The 19,063-nt window shown below is 41.7% G+C and overlaps 1 protein-coding gene across 2 annotated transcripts in view; it reads right to left on the reverse strand.

The window, feature by feature from the left end:
* Nucleotides 1-581: 581 nt before the first annotated feature.
* PAK5 (p21 (RAC1) activated kinase 5) overlaps nucleotides 582-19,063 on the reverse strand; it is a 284,443-nt gene continuing 265,961 nt past the window's right edge. For both annotated transcript variants that reach the window (XM_032859178.1, XM_032859176.1), the window contains 4 exons: nucleotides 18,003-18,129; nucleotides 5,701-5,826; nucleotides 3,891-4,025; nucleotides 582-2,048 (listed from right to left, as the gene is read on the reverse strand). In XM_032859178.1, the coding sequence (XP_032715069.1) occupies nucleotides 1,893-2,048; nucleotides 3,891-4,025; nucleotides 5,701-5,826; nucleotides 18,003-18,129 (544 nt within the window). In that variant the 3' untranslated portion in view covers nucleotides 582-1,892. The remainder of the gene's footprint in view (nucleotides 2,049-3,890; nucleotides 4,026-5,700; nucleotides 5,827-18,002; nucleotides 18,130-19,063) is intronic.

Here is a 19,063-nt window from a genome sequence, read left to right on the forward strand (position 1 = left end):
TTTCTGCAATGGTTTTTAATATTTCTTCTGGTTAAAAAAAGATTTTCTTTTTCTTTCTACTTCTACATAGTCCTGGTTAAATTAATATAATCTGTTCCATGAACTTTTAGGATGGCCATTTTCTGGATTTAGATTTTTATTCATACATTTTATATTAATATTTTAATATTTTACATAAAACATTGATTTGTTGTGTTTTATGAAACAAAATTATAGATCCTATTCATGGTGAGACATTTCCAGTTTTGGGGAAAAAAAATCTGTAGAAGGTCATTTTATGCCTTTTTTTTTCCTTTTTAGCTATAATAAATAATTAGCAACCTATTCATTACAAAAATTCTTAATTATGCTTAGAGCAACCAGAGAATTTTCACAAATTTAAATTCCTATTTGTTACAGTATGTTGAAGTCATTAAGAAAAGCCTCTGGTTTTCCAGTTTGGTAACAAATGGCTTTTTTTTTTCTGATGCATAATTAATAGAAACTAATGATGACTATGTAGCTCTTCCAGAGTTTTTAAAGGCAAATCTATATTGGCCTACAGTTAACATGCAAATTCATCCAACAAGCAACACAAAATGTATTGTAGTAGTCATTCATTTTTATCAACATTCAAGAAGATCTAGTCAGCAGCACAACTCCCCTATGTCGGAAACACATTATAACAGGGTCACAACTGAAGTCAGAACACACCTGGTAAAATACCCCTTTCCTAATTCATCCTCTAAAGTCAGTTCTGACTTCCAGCACGATACAGGAACAATAGCAATTAATACTGGTACGAAGGTAAATACAGACAAGAGTTTGGTGTGCTAGCATACAGAGTTTTCGAAACAGTGACAAACAAAACCAAACATCTTGACCTGTTCTCTCTCCTTTCCCTTGGTGAGACTGGAATTCTCAGTCTTCCTTCAACATTCAGTTTGGGGAACTGGGTCCAATGATCCTAGCACTGAAAACTGTTTCCTTGGTGAGAAATGTGGCCACACTTGGGGAGGGGGAATATCACACCCACTGGAGAGAGGGCATGGGGAAGGGGAACACCCTGCTGTGCAAACACTGGTCTGCAATTAATAACCTTGAAGGAAAATTAGAATTTTCCAAAGATTAAGCTTTATCCCAAGGAGTGGCTTGGTGGCTTACTGTGGCTCCAATTTTGTTATTTTTGGTTGGATAAATGAAATGTGCACCTCCATCACCATCACTCTTAAGTCTTCCTCCATCACATAAGACACTTGTTAAGATAAGAAAGATATTCTACTAAAGCTGATGGTGATTGAGAATCATTCAGTATTCAAAGTTCCTAAAGAATCGTTGGTTCTCTGAAAGGGATAAAAAAGTAGGAAAGGCTTTGTTCAAACTCTTGCTAGTAAACAGGTATTACTTCAACTGATACTATGGCTACGTGACATCAAAGTACTATAAATTATCAAAACTATCGTACAGAAAAATTACAAATTCATTGCAAAATACATTACGCTGCTACCATTAAGAAAAAAGTGCTTTTTGTTTTCCTTTCTTTTTTTTTTTTTTTGCCAGAAAATTATTCTTTCAGTATAGAAAATCCTATGCATTACCCTGCATGTGGCTAGGATATGTCGTAACGGAGTTTGTACTGAGTCCTTCTGATTTGCTGGATGAAGGGCTGAAAAATATAATAATGACTATTAAAGCCGTGTTCCAAATGACCACGCCAGCTGTCAGTGGAGAGATGCCTGTTTTAAGACACAAGAAGATGCCCTGGTCTGTTGAACCCTGCCTGTCATCACATTGTCCCACCGATCAGCTGGTTCGAGTACACAGGCCTTTTTCATGTTCCTCATGTTCTCCTGAATTATTGTCATGTCCTCATCTAGCTCTTCCACCTTGATTCCACCAGTAGAATCCTCTACTCAGTGATGTCTGTATTGTCTCATAAGGGGAACGATGCAAGATGGCGGACCTGCCAGTTTCAAGAATGGATGTCCAAGGAGTTCCTGGGCTGTGGCTCTTTGGGAGGGTTCCCTCACCAGCATCAGGTCTAGGAATCCCCGGAGCACTGAAGAAACCTGTGAGAATACAAGAGCCCATCCTGAGGACTAACACAGAAACCTAACCCAGTTCCCCAAAGTGGTTTTCCAGCCACTTCCCAGTTAAGTCATCTTATCAAATAATAGCAAATTCTAGAAAGTCAGCTTGAGAAGAAAGTAGTTATGGAAGCAGTAAGTATATCTTACAAACATTCAAATTAAGTGTATGTCTTGTGTAAGGTGTGTGTGTGTGTACACACATATATACATATACCTATTTACTCTCCAGTCCCACCACAACACAGAACAATTCTACCACTCCAGGGGGCTACTTTGGGTCTCCTTCCTGTTAATACTCATCTTCCTCCAAAGGTTCACCACTGTCCTGACTTCTAGTAGCATAATTTTGCCTTTTTTGTCCTTTCTAGAGATGGAGTTATGTACTGTCAGCTCTTCTCTGTCTGGCTTCTTTTACTCAACGTTGTGTCTGTGGGATTCATCCCTGAGGTGTGCAGTAAAAGCTTTAACCTTCTCACTGCTGTATAATATTCACTGTTAAATTATACCACATATTGTTTATCCATTTGGAAAACAACCTTGGGTGGTGTTCAGTTTATGACCATTAGGATTAAGACTGCTCTAGTATGTGACTTGGAAGAACACCATGCCATTTCCATTGGGTGTAGGACTATTTTGATACCATGCTATTTTAACCACTTTTGATTATTTAAACTTAGTCCAATGCAGTAAAACTCTTAAGCTCCTGTTCAATTCAAGCAGTTTCCTGTTTTCCTAAAAGTTTACACAACTATAGGGGTGATTCTGAAGGGGTTCTTCCTTAAGCTTTAGGGGTAAGGGGAGAGGATAATTGTCCCCTAAAAGGCAGACTCAGTTCCTCCCAGTGCCATGAGGCAGAAGGGAGGGGAGGAGTGGTGTGCGTATGGTCATTTTTTATATGACCTTGTGGAAATGGCCACTCCCTTTTAGCAAGCCCTTCCCTCCACCCCTAACCAGTAAGCAGTTCCCAGACTGCTGTTTCTTTGACTCAGCATCATTATTTTCTGAGCTTGAACCTACTTGGCAATCCTTGGAAAACAGAAAGACCCTACTTGGTTCCTTAACCATGCTCTTCATTGCCCTGTGTGATCTGGCCCCTGCTCCCCTCCCTGACATGTCTTACCCTTTACCCTGGCTCACTTTGCTCAGCCACAGAAGATTTCCATCTTGGCCTAGGGCCTTTGCACCTGTTGTTCCCTCTGCCTCAGACATTTTTCTCCCGGATCTTTGCATATCTTGCTCCTTCCTTCTATTCATATTCCAGTTCAGATGATCTGTCCCCAGAAAGGGCTTCTTTTACCCTTCAACCTAAACAAGTTCCCAATCCCCTCTCCTGCATACTTCATTGCATTACAGTGTTTGCTTTGCTTCGTAGCATATATCGGTCTCTGAAATTATTTTGTTCATCTATTTGTGGTTTACCATATGCCTCCCCAACTAGAACATAAGCTCTATAAGAGTCAGAAATCTGAGGTCTGGTGCTGCAATATTCCCAGTAATTAGAACAGTCCCCAGTATGTCACAGGTGCTCAGGAAGGGAGTTCTCGTGGAGTACCTGATTTACTCTTCTGGCCAACCCTACAACAGATGAGCCAGTTGTAACCCATTTTACAGACAAACTTCAGAGATGGAGAAGCTGACTCCCTTGACCATTGAGTGAACAGGAAGAGCAGAGATCTGAATCCAAGTGATTCGAATTCCAAAATCCAGATCCATCAACCAGGATCTACTTCTAGGTATGAAATGCCAGTCTTTGAAGCTACAGAGAGACTAAAAATGTCTAAGAATGATCTTTGAGCTTCAGCAACAGATGGTGCTTCTTACCTTGTGTAGGTCCTTCACTCTTGGAGGTAAACTGTCCCGAATCCTCCGCATGGCCTGGAGGGGAGGCTCATTGAAGTAGGGTGGTTCGCCATCGATCATTTCTATCACCATGATCCCGAGGGACCAGATATCTACCTGTTAGGCACAATCCAATGGTTGTCTCAGGCAAGGAGAACATTCTGAAATGTTGGATGTTTCCAGGGGACCCAACAGATTCATACCCATTTATAAATGAAGGTGGTATTTGTAAACTTCCAAAACTTATAGCCCAGATTTACAGACTGAAGTGCCCAGTTACCCAGTTTTTGCTAATGGTCTTCATTTGCTTTATTTTTATTGTTATTTTTATTTTATTTCAATTCAGTTTAACTAACATACAGTGTATTCATTTGCTTTTTAAAGACAACTTTAGTGAAGATTCTGCCATTTAGGTACATATGAATATCTTAACATGCTCGAGTTCAGAGCTTTTTTTTTTTTTTTTTTTTTTTAAACTGCTAAATTAGGTAGTTACCTATCTGGGCAGATAAGAAAAACACTCAAATTTTATGTTATGAACACAGAGAAGACAATTGCATTTAAATCATAAAAAAAATGCATCTGACATATTCAGAACAAACTGCAAAAAGCTACATTGCCCAACAACACGATATATGCTGATCCTTTTATTAATTTAATTTTTAAAAATAGCTCTTCCTTCCCTATGTCAGGGTTCTTTCCTTTACATTTTATCATTTTGAAGTAGTGTGCACAAAAACCCTGCTTTACAAAACCATTTTCAGGTAACAGGGAAAAGAAAAGGAAGAGCCGACAAGCAATTCTTTCTGAGTGCAGAATGGGAAGTCAGGACAATGAGAAGCCATAGCTGGGCTATTGGTTCCCAGTTACAGCCACTTCCCAGTCCCAGGCTCATTACACCTCTTATCAGTGAGCTGCATTCCTGTTATAACCCTTGCTGTGATCTTCACTGAGAATTTATGCTCTCGGGACCACATTGAGACAAGTCGAGTACTCATTCAAGGGCAAGCAAACAAGGGAAAGAGAGCGGAGCCTGCCTTCATTTATGCTGATATCCTTAGTTCACTGGTCCATGCCACCTCTTCATGTTCCCCTCTCTTAGAATCGCCTTCTGCACCAGAATGTGTGGAAACGCTGTGTGCCCAGCTGGAACGAGCTCCTTACTGCCGTGTGTGTGGAGACTTGCATGCCTCAGGGCTTTGCTCACAGTGCTCCCTCTCTAGAACACTTTTCCTCCACTCCTTCTGGCCCCTCATTTTCACATACCCAAACCTTATCCCTTAACAGATTATAAGCAATTGCTTCTTTTCCAAGGGAAGCAGAAATTGTGCCCTATTTTGAAATGCGTTATAATATTTGTATATAATTTTTTTCTAGGGGAAAAACATTATTGCTCAGCCCCAAATATTACCTCTATTCTGCAGAGCTGTCTCTGACCCTTTATCCTTTGCGTCGTGACACCTGCTCATGTGTGCATTTCTGGCCACATTTCAAGTTGTGTTGCCCTGTTTAGGGTATGCCTGCCACTGAGGGTGGGGTCAGAGTTTGCCTGATTCCCCCTACCCTGGTGTCTGCTTAGGACCTTGATAAATGCCTCTGGATCAACGTTGTGCCAATTTCCTCAATGGTGGCCAGTCCCCTTCCTGCCACAACCTACTCTATGACAAGTCTAGTGAATGGGGGTCAAATATGGAGTCAAACATCATCGCCCTGATCTGTGGTCATTAACTCTCTCAGAACCACTGCATCCTTGAGTCTGTCCAGCCACCCTCAATGACTGCTTCCCCCTTACCTCTGTCCCATAAGGTAGCCTAGAAATCACCTCGGGTGCCATCCAGTAGGGAGTGCCAACCAGTGATTTCCTCTTGGGCACCTCTTTAGAAACTTGAGCACAAAAACCAAAGTCCGATAACTTTATCTAAAAAGGAAAGGAATGCAACGAGGTTAACAATCTAAAAATACCAGCTTCCAGATGGAGAAATACGGCTTCATATTTAAAACAAAACAGTCTCATGAACAGGCCTTGGAAAAATTGGTGGTTGTCAGACCATTTTATTGGAAAGGCAAGATCCATTTTTTAAAAAAGATTTTATTTATTTATTTGACAGAGAGAGAGAGATCACAGTAGGCAGAGAGGTAACAGAGAGAGAAGGGGAAGCAGGCTCCCCACTGAGCAGAGAGCCCGATGCAGGGCTCGATTCCAGGACCCTGAGATCATATCCTGAGCTGAAGGTAGAGGCTTTAACCCACTGAGCCACCCAGGCACCCCAGGCATGATCCATTTTAATGGAGAGATCTCCCATCGTCCACCAGGGTTCACTTGCAAATGGAAAACAAACAAACAAACAAACAAACAAGTACAATTTACACTCCAAATGAAAATTTGTTAAAATTCAAACCCACAATTATAATTTAATGTACAGATGATGGTTTAGTGTAAGTAAATTGCTAGGGTTTTGTTTGTTTGCTTTGTTTTTTTAAGTAGGCTCCATGCCTAGCATGGAACCCAACACATGGCTTGAGCTCACGACCCTGAGATCTGAGATCTGAGCTGAGATCAAGAGATGGATGCTTAATGATTGAGGCCCCCAGACACCCCAGTAAATTGCTATTCTTAAGGTGAGTTTTGTACATACTGCTGCTGTTTAGGTGGTTTTGCTTTGAACACATTCAGATTTCCAAGTACCATGAGAGGATTAAAATGATCAACCCCATTTCTGTATTTGAATTAAAGCAAGACCCTATTATGTGGAACGCTGAGATATCATTTTGAAGTATTGGCTCTTCTTTTTGTTTTCCTCCTTTGCTCACAACAAACTGAATTTGCCAATGTAAACGTCAGTGTGGGTGTTAGCACTTGGTCACTAGGGGTTTAAGTGGCCATCCTAATGACCCCATGTATATATATGTTATTTATTCTAGATGTCATCAGAGAGAAAAAAAAAAAACTGAAAATCCTTGCACAGAATTTTTACAATTATCCTTAAGAACCATTGGGCTCCCTGCAGGTTTATATACTCTGGAAAACCAAGATTCAGTTTATTTCTGGGGGCTGTGACTCCTGTTGATGATGGCTTGTCTGAACTTCAGATGGCCTCACTGAAGAGGACTGGGGCTTCGGGTTCCTGGTGATGATAGAAAATATGCAATGAAAATGATGGTTCAGAGTGGGTGTTTGAAGGTTAATTTCCATAGATTAAATGTATGGTCTCTATGGCACAAGTTCTCTCTTAATTCTCTTCAGAACTCCCTGAACTTTTTCAACATTTTTCTCTGGCTCTTTCTCTGCTGCCTGTACCTTAAAGACTGGGCTTCTGAGGGTTTGTGTCTTAACCCTCATCTCTTGTCTTTATATGCTCTTGCTGGATAGTCTTTCTCCTCCCATGGTTAATGCAGACCTCTCTTCTCCCTTCTCGGCCTGTATTTCCATTGAGTCTGTGTTTCCACATAGAGTTAATTTTTATGAAAGGTATAAAGTCTGTGTCTGGATTAATTTTTTGGATGTGGATTTCCACGTGTTCCAGCACTATTTGTTAAAAAGATCATCTTTGCTCCATTGTATTGTCTTTGCTCCCTTGTCAGAAATCAGTTGACTCTATTTATGTGGGTCTATTTCTGGGTTATTTGGTGCCATTGGTCCATCTGTCTTTCCTTTTGCCAATACTACACTGTGTTAATGACTGTAGCTTTCTCCCATCCAAGTACTAACCAGGCCTGACCCTGCTTAGCTTCTGAGATCAGACGAGATTGGGCACATTCAGGGTGGTATGGCCGTAGACTGACTGTAGCTTTCTAATAAGTCCTAAAGTCAGGCAGTGGTAGTCTTGGATGACTTTGTTCTTCTTTACTATGTTTTGGCTATTGTGTTGGTCTTTTGCCTCTCCCCATACACTTTAGAATCAGTTTGTCAATTTCTACAAAATTATTTGCTTGGATGTTGACTGGGATTGCACTGAATCTATAGATTGAGTTTGGAAGAAATGACATTTTGGGAATATTGAGTCTTCTTATCCACAAACATTGAGTATCTCTCCATTTATTTAGTCCTTTGATTTCATTCACACTTACGTAGTTTCCCTCAAATAAATCTAGTATATGATTTGTTAGATTTATGCCTAAATATTTTAGGGTGTTTGTATAAGTGGCATTGTGTTTATAATTTCAAATTCATTTTCATTGCTAGCATGTAGCAAAATGATGAACTTTGCTCTAAAACCATATATCCTTCAACCTTGCTATAATTGTCATTAGTTTTAGTTTTTCTTGTCAATTCTTTTGAATTTTCTACATGGGTGATCATATCATCTGTAAACAAAGACAGCTTTATTTCTTCCTTCCCAATATGTTTACCTTTTATTTTTCCTTTTCTTGAATTACTGCATATTTTAGTACTTGGGGGAACATCTCTGTCTACTTCCTAGTCCTAGAGGGAAAGTATATTCAACTCTTAATTCAAGAATATGAAATTCATATTTCAAGGCCCTTGTCACTTCTCACTTACTCCAGAATTTTTCTCAGGAACCCATATTGATCTCTCCTCTTCAAATGTGAGAGAATTTAACGTTCATTCAATCTTGAACTATTTTCTTTTTTTTTTAAGATTTTATTTATTTATTTGACAGAGACAGATCATAAGTAGGCAGAGAGGCAGGCAGAGAGAGAGAGAAAGAGGGAAGCAGGCTCTCAGGACTCGATCCCAGGACCCTGAGATCATGACTTGAGCCGAAGGCAGCGGCTTAACCCACTGAGCCACCCAGGTGCCCCAATCTTGAACTATTTTCTGATGCTGATTTTGTCCCTCTGGCTAGAAATGAAAGTCCTCAGAGGCAGAAGCTCTCCCTCCTAATTGTGAAGCCTCACTGTGTTCCTTAAAATCTGGGAAAATAGTAGATACCCAAAAAACACATATTACTAGATTGATTTTATTTTATAATGACACATACATATATGATAGCAAATCGTGGGTAGAAGACACACTGGTACTCTTTCTGAAACCATTATTGACTTGCTGAAGACACCTGCTTCTAGACTCAAAGTTGGAACACAGATGAAATGGGGGTAATGTTTTGGAAATTGTATCTTTTTCTATTTCTTGTTCATGATCTCCTCTCTAATCAGGCCAAGGTTAGTGGTGGTGTGGGTTGGGGTGGGAAGAGATTGGATTGTTCTGGATGGACTGCTAGAGAAAACTGGCTTAATGGAGAGATACTTTACTCAATTGCTTTGGCATATCAAGAATCAAACCCTAATGTGTCAGATCATAGATTTCCTATGTGGTACAAAGAAGAGAGCCCTGTGGCCTTGCTAGCTGGTCCATAATCCTTGTTGCTTTCCTGTCAGAGGAGTCTACAATTCAGAAGTGAAAAGCCTATAGTCCAACCCTTTCAGCCTATGATTGTTTGCAGGAGAAGACAAAGAGAAGTTATTTGATTTAGGTCCCAACTCTTTATTATATTCACTTCCAGCACCCCAAGCGGATGGCAGTGACCTTCAGAAATACCTGAGTAGCATACAACCCCAAACAAACAAGGGAGAGGAACAGCCACATGCATCTGTGTTCAGAGGTAATATTAAAAATATTTAATAACCGGAATCATCTAGATCAATTGGAGTCTAGAAATGAAGTTGAGCTGTGTCCTGGAATTATCCTATGGGCTTTACGATCTTTAATGAGGTAAGGGCATCCCAGTAAAGAGCTGTTGTAATGGGGGATACTCCAATGACTTGAAACAGTGGGTATTAATCAACAAGCATGAATATATTGCAATATTTTAATAATGGGTATAGACATACTAATGAATGCTGGCTGAATATTAGCTGTAGCTATGCCCAATGTGGCCTCTGGGAGAGATGGCACAACAGAGTGGGTGGCAGTGAACTTGAGGCAGTGCTATTGGCTTCCATGGTCTCTGTCTGTTGTGTAGGGTTCCAGAAGATCCTCCAGATTTCAATGAAGGAATGGAAAAATGCCTGGCACAGGCCTGTGGTTGACATGAGGAGCCTCAGGATGGCTTTCAAGACTTGAAACAAGAGGCTGGAGTTGTGACATGCAGCAGAGGCACTCTTCTGAAAAGCCCAGAGCTGTGGGACCAGTGGTCACCAGTCCTGGTAGCAGAAGAGGCCAGTTATGCCAAGGCAGGGACCAAAGAAGAACAAGAAGATGGGTCTTACATCTGTCACCTTGAGTTCTCAGAAGCCACATTTGTCCCTTATTCTCCCAGACTCCTTGAGAAAGAGAGGGGTGGGAAATGAGAAGAGGAAGTAGATGGTGGCCAAATCTGAAAGTTTGAGATTCTAAAGCTATCAATTTAGGCTTACCATAACGTGGCTGAACTTTCATAGACAATGTTTATTTAAGTAGACTGAATTTAATAGATTAAATTAAGAGTTGCCTTTGTTTGTTTTAGTCAGTAGAAATTTGTGAAGAAGTCTAGATCAGTTTTAAGAAACAGATAAACTATAATTGTGTGTGCATGAGTGTGGTTATTTCCAAAGCTTTAATGCGAGTAAATTCATAACCGTACTATGCAGACAGTGGGGGAGGAACAAATTCGCTAAAACATTTTTTTTTTTTGCCTGTAAATTTAAAAAAACCTGAACTAAGCAGGTGAATGTATCAGCATTTTGACGTTGGCAGTTTTTAATTTCCATACCTCTGGTGTGGCTTTCTTTTTCCAGACAGAAAAAAAAGACCCCAAATCTGCCAGACTAATAATTATCTCCCTGACAGTATGTAAGCTGAGAAACTGAAACTCAACACAGGAAGCTAGGTCTGTTCCTCCGCTGGAGATGTGAAAGTACTTTTATGTGAATTTTTTATTCATCCAAGGACATAAAAGAGACAATTCTCTAGAAGAACATAATTGCACACAATACTCATCCAAACCAATCTGCAAGTAGATAATGAGAACTCAAATAATGAGTACAATAAAGCACCATAGGCAGATCTTCAAATCAAATCACACAGACTCTAAGCTGAGCCTTATTTCACGTAGAATGGTACAACACGGTGGATTAGGAAATGCTTTGTCTCACTAATGCAGCTAGGCTAAGAGAATTGCAGCTAGCACACCGCTAGCGCCTTAAAAGGAGGTGATGCAGCTTCTTCCCCAGGAGCCAGAGGAGGAACTAGAGCTTAGGGCTTAAAGCTGATCTTTAAAGCTGAAATCCTAGTCATCTCAGCCAGTCCTGGCTAGGAATCAGGGGCTGCACAAAACCATGGCTGGAGGAGGAGAAGGTGGGGAGAGTCTATCCACAAAAGAACTACAGGTTTTAGAAAGAGGGTAAAACCCTCATTTTGTAAACTGCCTTCACTCTGAAGAATTCACGCATCTGCTCCAGGTTTTTGCTAAGGCAAAAAGATGGATTCATTTGTGCCTGGTTTCTGGGTGCTTCTTATAAGGCAATGATATTCAAAGTGGGTAGAACTGGCATTCCCTGGGGACTTGAGAGGGATGCAGGCTTTTGGGCATCACCCAGGCTGGCTGGAATCAGAATCTCTGGGGAGTGGACTCAGGAATTTGTTTTTAAGCCGAAGACTCCATTGGTTTTCATGCTCGTTATAGTTCTTAAATTTGTTTTAAGTAGAGCAATGATCCGGGACAAAGGAGTGGAGAGAGGTACTAGAAGGGGCCAGACTGATGAAGGGGTCTCCAGTTTTGGACCCACTAATTCAACTGCTAAACTGAGGAGGAGAGGGAGGGCATCAGAGCACCTACGCTGGATCAATACGGAGGCCTCAGCCAGTTCTCTGCCGTTTGACAGAGTGGGAAAGGATGGGAACTTGCCCAAGACTGTACAACAATAGGAAGATGATAGAGAGGAGGACTCAGACCCAGTCTCTTGACCTCTCAGTCTGTGCTTCTTGCAGGGAAAGGAAGAGGCCTAGAGTCTGGGAATATCTCAGATGCTGTGGTAAAGGAATCAATTTACACATGCTTGTAATATGCTCACATCTCTCTTCATTTATGAACAGCTTCTGGGAGATAACCTTCAGGTCTTCTTCTAACTGTAGAACTCTATGTATTCGAGACACAAAAACACTCAAATGCCTAATGGTGCCAAAAGACAAATTTAACAGGCCAGGTGGAGACTATGAAAAACTAGGGGTACATGTCTTTGGTGAAGAGACACTGTCCTGGCTGTCAGGGCCCAGGAAAGGGGGTGTGGAACAGTCTCAAGGCCCTAGTTGCCTTCTATGGCCCCACAGCTATCCTTTACCTTGGTTTGTAATCCTGTGAAAGAAGAGGGCGCACACACATTACACTGCGCCTGCGCAGTACGTTGGTTTAGTCCCCTCTCCCTCTGAGCATATCGCAAGACAAGGAATCAGCGCAAGTCATTTATTGGGGAGATACATGAAACAGTGGTAATGAAGTGGGCAGGGAAGGCAGCCAGGCCCCAGCAATGTGGGAACCAGAGCTTACTTCTGACGATGAAGTCCGGGAGGCTGGGTAGAACATGTCTATCCAAGGGCAAGGCAGCTGGGGTGTTTATACCCCAGCTTCCATCAGGTGATCCTGGGCTGCCCCAAGGGAGGGTGAACGTTAATTCCCTGGAATTTCTAGCCTGTTCTGGACTGGGAGACCAGACCACAGAGGCTGGAGATAGTCTCCAGGAAAAGAGATGCCAGGGGTGGCCCTGGGAGGGGGAGCGAGTGAGCACTGGAGGAGGAAGTCTGGTGAAGATGCGGCAGCAGCAGCATTGGCTTAAACGCCAGTCACCCTAAACACACCACCGCCAGGACTGCCATGTGTGAAGGCAGGCACAGCGTTGTCAGATACTTTGATTTTTTTTTTTTTTTTTTAAGGAAGATGGGAACCTGAAATTTTCTGTGACATCTCCTGATTCTTAAATTGTGGCAATAAATTTTTAGTTAAAAAAGGTGGGGGGGGGGACTATAAAAATCACTGTGCATGTCCCTTTTCAAAATAGGAACTGGGCTTAATAGGTCAGGGGTTTGAATTCCATTCTAGCTGGTGAATTTGATAAAAGTTAAATCACTCCCTGTCAAGTGGCTCCTAAGTATCATATCTCAAATGTAAGCCTCAGGCTAAAAAACAATTGTAAATGAATTTATTCCACCCTTAAGTTCCAGGGTGGGGGGATCAACCTTTTTGGGCTTCTGTGTTGGAACCGTTTTACTTCTGATGGTTTTACACAAATTATTTCATGTAATTCTTGCAACCACCTGTGATATGCTATTTATTTTCCCTTTCAAACTCCAAATACCATATCCCCCCGCTTAACACAAATTAGTGACTCATTAGCTATCATTTATATCATAGACAAACAGTCAACAATTTACTCTGATCACAATTTCTCTTCTAGTCTTTTTTAGAGGCCACAAAGGATGTATCCCCCCCCTTTTTTTTCTTTTTAAAGTAGGGTCCACCCCCAGCATGGAGCCCAGTGTTGGGCTCAAACTAACTCATGACCCTGAGATCGAGAGTCAGATGCTTAACCCCCTAAGCTACTCAGGCACACCAGAAATTTATCCTTTGAAAAAAACTTAAGCAATTCACTGTCTCTTTTAGTTTTTTTTAATTTTAAAATAACTGTAGATTCATAGGAAGTTGCAAAGCAATGAGTAACCAGTCCTTCCTAATGTTGGCATCTTGTAAAACTATAGTACAATATCAACACCAAGAAACTGATGTTGGTACATCCCATAGACATTGTTCAGGTTTAATCATTTGTACATGAACTCATTTATATATGTAGTGTTTAAGTGTGTGTATATACTTTGCAATTGCAATTGTAGCCTTGAGTAACCAACAACAGAGTAAAGGTACCTAATTGCCCCTTGGGGCATATGGGTGTCTCAGTTGGTTAAGCATCCAACTCTCGATTTCAGCTCAGGTCATGATCTCAGGGTTGTGAGACTGAGCTGTGTATCTGGCTTTGCACTCAGTGGGGAGTCCACTTGAGATTCTTCCTCTCTTCTTCTGTCTCTCCCCTTGCTTTCACATGCTCTCTAAAATAAATAAATTAATTTTAAAAATGGCACCCAATTGTCCCATCACCATAAGACTCCTCGGGCAACCCCTTTACAGTCACCCTGCAGTCTTTCACCCCTGCAACCACTAATCTTCCCTGCCTTTCTATAATTATGTTATTTCACAAATGTTACATAAATGGAAGTATGTGTCATGTATCTTTTTGAGATTGGCTTTTTCCCACTCAGCACAATTCCTTCATCTAAGTGCTTACGTGTATTACTGATTTGTTCTTCTTCTTCTTCTTCTTTTTTTTTTTTTGCCTGGTGTTCCATGGTATAAACACATCACAGTTTGTGTAACCACTAACCCTTGGAAGAACACTCAGGTAGTTTCTAGGTCCAAGCTATGATAAATGAAACTGCTACAAACATATATGTGCAAGTTTATGTGTGAAAATAAGTTTCCATGTTTCTGGAATATATGCCTAAGAAGGCAATTACTGGTCACATGCAATTTTTAGTTCTGAAAGGACTCATGTTTTGGAGCTGAACTGTTCCACACTCCCACCAGCAGTGTGTGGATAAGTGGTATTATTGCTACTTTTCACTTTAGCCATTCGGATAGATGTGAAGTGATATCTGCTAGTTTTAATTTGTATTTCTCTAACGGTTAACGAGGCTGCACATCTCCCAACAACAAGAAAACTCATTGTAGCTTGTGTGACATAACATTTTCCAGAAAAAGCCAGCAATATTATGCCCCAGCCCATGAGCTCCTTTGACGACAGGAGTCAATCCTCTTCCTGCCAAGGAGGGTTTTACATTCCTTCCTCCTGAACTGGAAGAACTGAAAGTACAGTGGATGTGGCGTTATGGGACTTCAAGATTATGTCATAAACCTTGTTTTCTTAGGACCCTTGCTCTTGGAATCCAGCGTCCATGCTGAGAGGAAGGCCATAAGGAGAGGTCACATCATGGGTGTTCTGGTTGATAGCTCAGCTGAGTGCCCAGCCCCCAGCCAGCACGTGTAAGTGAGGAAGACTTCCAGATGCATCATCTAACTACAAGTCAGAGTGGTCCTGGCTAGCTGAGCCCAGCCAATCTTCAGAGCCATGTAAAAATCCTAAATGACTTTTGATTTAAGACCCCAAGTGTTGGAGTGATTTGTTACAATAATAAAAAAATGAGGGTGCTTTCTCCAATATAAAACTTCAGACCCTAATAAATTGGTACAAAATAAATTAGTACAAATCTTGAAGTGGTCACACTATGTCTTCACTCCCATTCTCAAAAAAAAAAAAAAAAGTTTCCTTTCTCTATAGAAACTGAAGAAGCCCAATGGAATCAACATGGTATGTTGTTCTGAAATGTGAAAGAGCATACTCTGGGCCACATACCTGAGACCCATAGGATCTACTCAACACGCTGATCGCTCCCTCTTCTGGAAGATTCTCAACCCTGACAGCCATAGGACCCACTCAGTCTCTGCCGTAGCATCACCACCTCAGAGGGGCCTTCTCTGATCCCATCCTGTATCACTTTCTACCATATTCTTACTCTGCTTAAATTAATTATGGAAAACTTAGTGCTTATCACCACCTGTCTAGAGTGATTTTGTATATTTATCCCACCTCCATGCCCCAAATATGCTTAATGAAAGTAGTGGTTTTGCTGTGTTTATCCTTAGGACCTACAACTGTCCCTGGAAAGCAGTAGACATTCAGGGAATATTTATGGAAGGAGTGAGTGAACAAACCAGTAAGGCTAAAAGCACTCACCATGTGCCAGTCCTTGGGAGCTCTTTGCTGGGTACATGGAAATTCAGGAAGTGTGTGGAGCATAGGTTCTGCCCTCGAGAATGACACTGAATGATTTTAATAACCTGTGTACTGTGGGAAGGGGAGATCTTTGAGCTGATTAAACAATGAATTATCTTAGTCTCATGTCTGATATTGCCATCTGACATGTGCTTGTAGCAAGAAAACTTTTGTCATCAATCTCTAGGAAGGGGACAAGCCTGCCTTGAAACCACTCTGCTTTTTTCTTTTTCTTTTTTTTTTTTTTCCTGTAAGCATCAGTCCCCAGGACCCATTTGTGGACCGTTCAGTGCTTTGTGAATTATGTTCTATAGTCATGGAACCTTGCTTAAGTACTCTCTTGACTCAGGGCAGGGGAAGGTCCCAGACCTTTTCTCACAGCTCTCCCACTCTTTAGGAAATTGTGCAACATGGCCACATATCCTTCTCCTCCCTGTACCTACATCCCTTTGCAATGTGACTCTGCATCTTCTCTCATCAAGAGGTGGAATCCATTTTCCCATCCCTTGCATCTAGGCTTGGCTGTGTGACTCACTTTGGCCAAAAGGGACATTAGCAAACAAGATATAAGGATAGGGTTCAAAAGCGTGCCATGGAGCTTGCCTCTCTTGCTGATCTGAGTAATCTTGCCATAGGCACCATGGAAATAAGCCTGGGAGAATCTGCTGGGAGATGGGGGACCCATGACAAAGCTCTGGGCAAATGAATGAGACCATCAACAGCAGGCTGACCACAAATGCAAAAGTGAGCTTGGCTGATGGCCATGGAGTAGAGACAAGCTGTTCCAGTAGAGGTCAGCCCAAATGCTGGCTCACAGAACTGTGAGCAAATATGTGATTGTCCTTTTAAGCCATTGAGTGTAGAGTGGTTTGTTACGTAGCAAGAACTGACTAATGCACCCTCCCATACCCTCTTTCTAAAAAAAAAAAAAAAAAAAATCAGCCTGAGTAATGCAAAAAGCAGGACTTAAACTACCCATTAAAAATAATCCCAAGTTTGCAAGTACATGTACAGGGAAATATGGGGAGAATGGGAAATGCATTAAGGGTGATCTTTATTTTGTCCTTTATACTTTTCTGAATTTCCTGAATTTTCCACAGTAGAATTGACAATCTCTTTAAAACAGAAAAAAGGCTGAAGTGTTGGGAAGAATTTCTTTTAGCTGCCCTCTGATTGTCCCTGGGCATTCTGCTGTGATGTGAACATTTCCCAGATGGCTGAGATTGCTGGGCTGTAAAAGACAGGTGTACTAATGGGACAACTGGCTCCCTGCATGCCAGTGCCATTACCTGTGGTGGGAGTTTCTAGGAGATTAAAAGGGCCTAGATGATAAAAATCTATGCTTCAAAACTCTACCGTCTAACTAAGACTGCTTTGAAATGCCAACTCATTCTTTCCTTGGCTACTGTAGTCTATATTCTTTGTAACCTGGTGTGGCTGATGAGTTTCTGCAGACTCCCTTGAGCTGGCTGTGGGAATGGGAAATGCAGCAGTCTGGGCCTCGGGATAAGTTGGGGTGATGGATATCTTTCATTTGCCTTTCCATATCTATTCTCCTCCCCTCTGAGCCCTGGGACGCCAACCTGTGTTGACCGCACTGATGGTTTCTGATTGGGTTCGACTAATGGGAAGTACGAATAGGAGACTGGAAGGAAAGAACGGAGGGAGGTTCAGATATTGATCCTCCCAGCTCCCATCATGCAGCTCCACTGTGGCCTGTCTTCCACTGAAGATCAGAGTTCCTGCCAGGCATCCCTCTTCATATAATAATCTCTGTTTTCAGATTCCAGTAGCCAGTTCCTGGCCTCCCCTCCTCAGGCATGAGGCAGTAAGAGTGGCACACTATTCTAGAAGGCCACGTGAATCGTCATGTACTCCTCCTTCTGACTTGTCTACGTGTGCCCACACCTTTATTAAACTCTCCTCAAGCTGTCCACTGGAGTTTGCCTTCTCTTTCCTGCAGGAACTCTGAGAAATACCACAGACATGCACAACTCCACAGACAGGGTGGACAAAACCCCAGAAAAGTCATCTCTTTTCCTCCAACAAAAATAAGAACATAGAAGAAAACGGAAAGAAATTTCCATAGTTCCTATCCCTTCCTACACTCATTGTTAAAGTGGGAAGTCATCCATCAAATTCAGATCACAGATAATCCTGACTAATAGGATGACACAGAGGATGGTAATTTCCTTTTTGGTAAGCTTTCTGGGAAGGGCAGTGGGTGACTGTGACCAGGGAGACTTAGAATTATGAGAAAGGGTTCTTAGGAGGATAATGCCCATGACAGACAAAGTGGCAAACTAAACTATGGAGAGGCCAAATAGGAAATCTTACCCGGCCATCACTTGTCAGGAGGATGGAGTCACTCTTTATGTCCCTGTGAATTACTCCTTGATTGTGAAGGTAGGAGAGAGCTCTTAGAACCGATAGACAGACGGTAGCTATCTGTTCTTCATTCATTCTGGAAAGGAAATAACATTTAAGGAGCAAAGAGAGGTTTGAGAACATCTTTGAAATGATCAAGAGAGGCAGCTCCGTTGGGGTCTAGTGAACCAGTCTATGCTCTCCAGCCCATGTCTGGAAAATCTACAGGCAAGCACAAAGAAGTCTTGGGATCTGACTCCTAGAACCTAAGATTTGGAGGATGACAGAGGCCAAATATAAGCCAAAGGAAATGGTTTGTTTGCTGGCTTTTGGGTCATTAATACAAATGTACTTCCTTAGACTCTCATGGGTAATTTCTTAGGTATTGATAAACCTCCAGGGTTCTATAGAGAGACTGCACTGCATAGAGCCAAGGTTCCAAGTATGCCTGATAGGTGACCTTGAGCAAGGCTTTTTAACTTCCTCAGGTCTATTTTTTCCTCATCTTGGAAATGAGGACACCTACAGTTAAAAGTCGGACTTGGACAACATGGTCTTTGGATCTCTAAGATCCCCTGCCTCCAGGAGCTGAAGATTCCTGTTGCCCTAGGTCCATTAAGAAGGAAACTGGACTTAGTTACTAATAACTAAGCGTGACTGGATGATTCTTGAAGAAATTGACCTTAGGAATGAGAAAGGCAAGCGCAGTGTTGGATATGTGCTTCCACATTTCATGGCTGCACCCTTCTAAAGAAGGGTTCTGGCTTCAGAAGAGACTGAGGTCAAGTGACCTGCCCAAGTTAATCCAGCTAAGAAAGTGACCAGATTATGAATGCAACCCCACCTCTTCTTGAGTTCAGACCCATGCTTTTCCAATGTCCCCACTGTATCACACTGCCATTGTAACTCATATGAATGGATTTTCAGCCATGAAGAACCTATGTGGGAAGAATTACTTGGACATCAGTACCATCAAAACAACCCCCAGAGGCCTAACTCATCTGGGTATAAAACTTCCCTCTCACGGAAAC

Source organism: Lontra canadensis, unplaced genomic scaffold, assembly GCF_010015895.1.
Source record: "Lontra canadensis isolate GAN:19392208 unplaced genomic scaffold, GSC_riverotter_1.0 scaffold16, whole genome shotgun sequence".
Classification (NCBI taxonomy): domain Eukaryota; kingdom Metazoa; phylum Chordata; class Mammalia; order Carnivora; family Mustelidae; genus Lontra; species Lontra canadensis.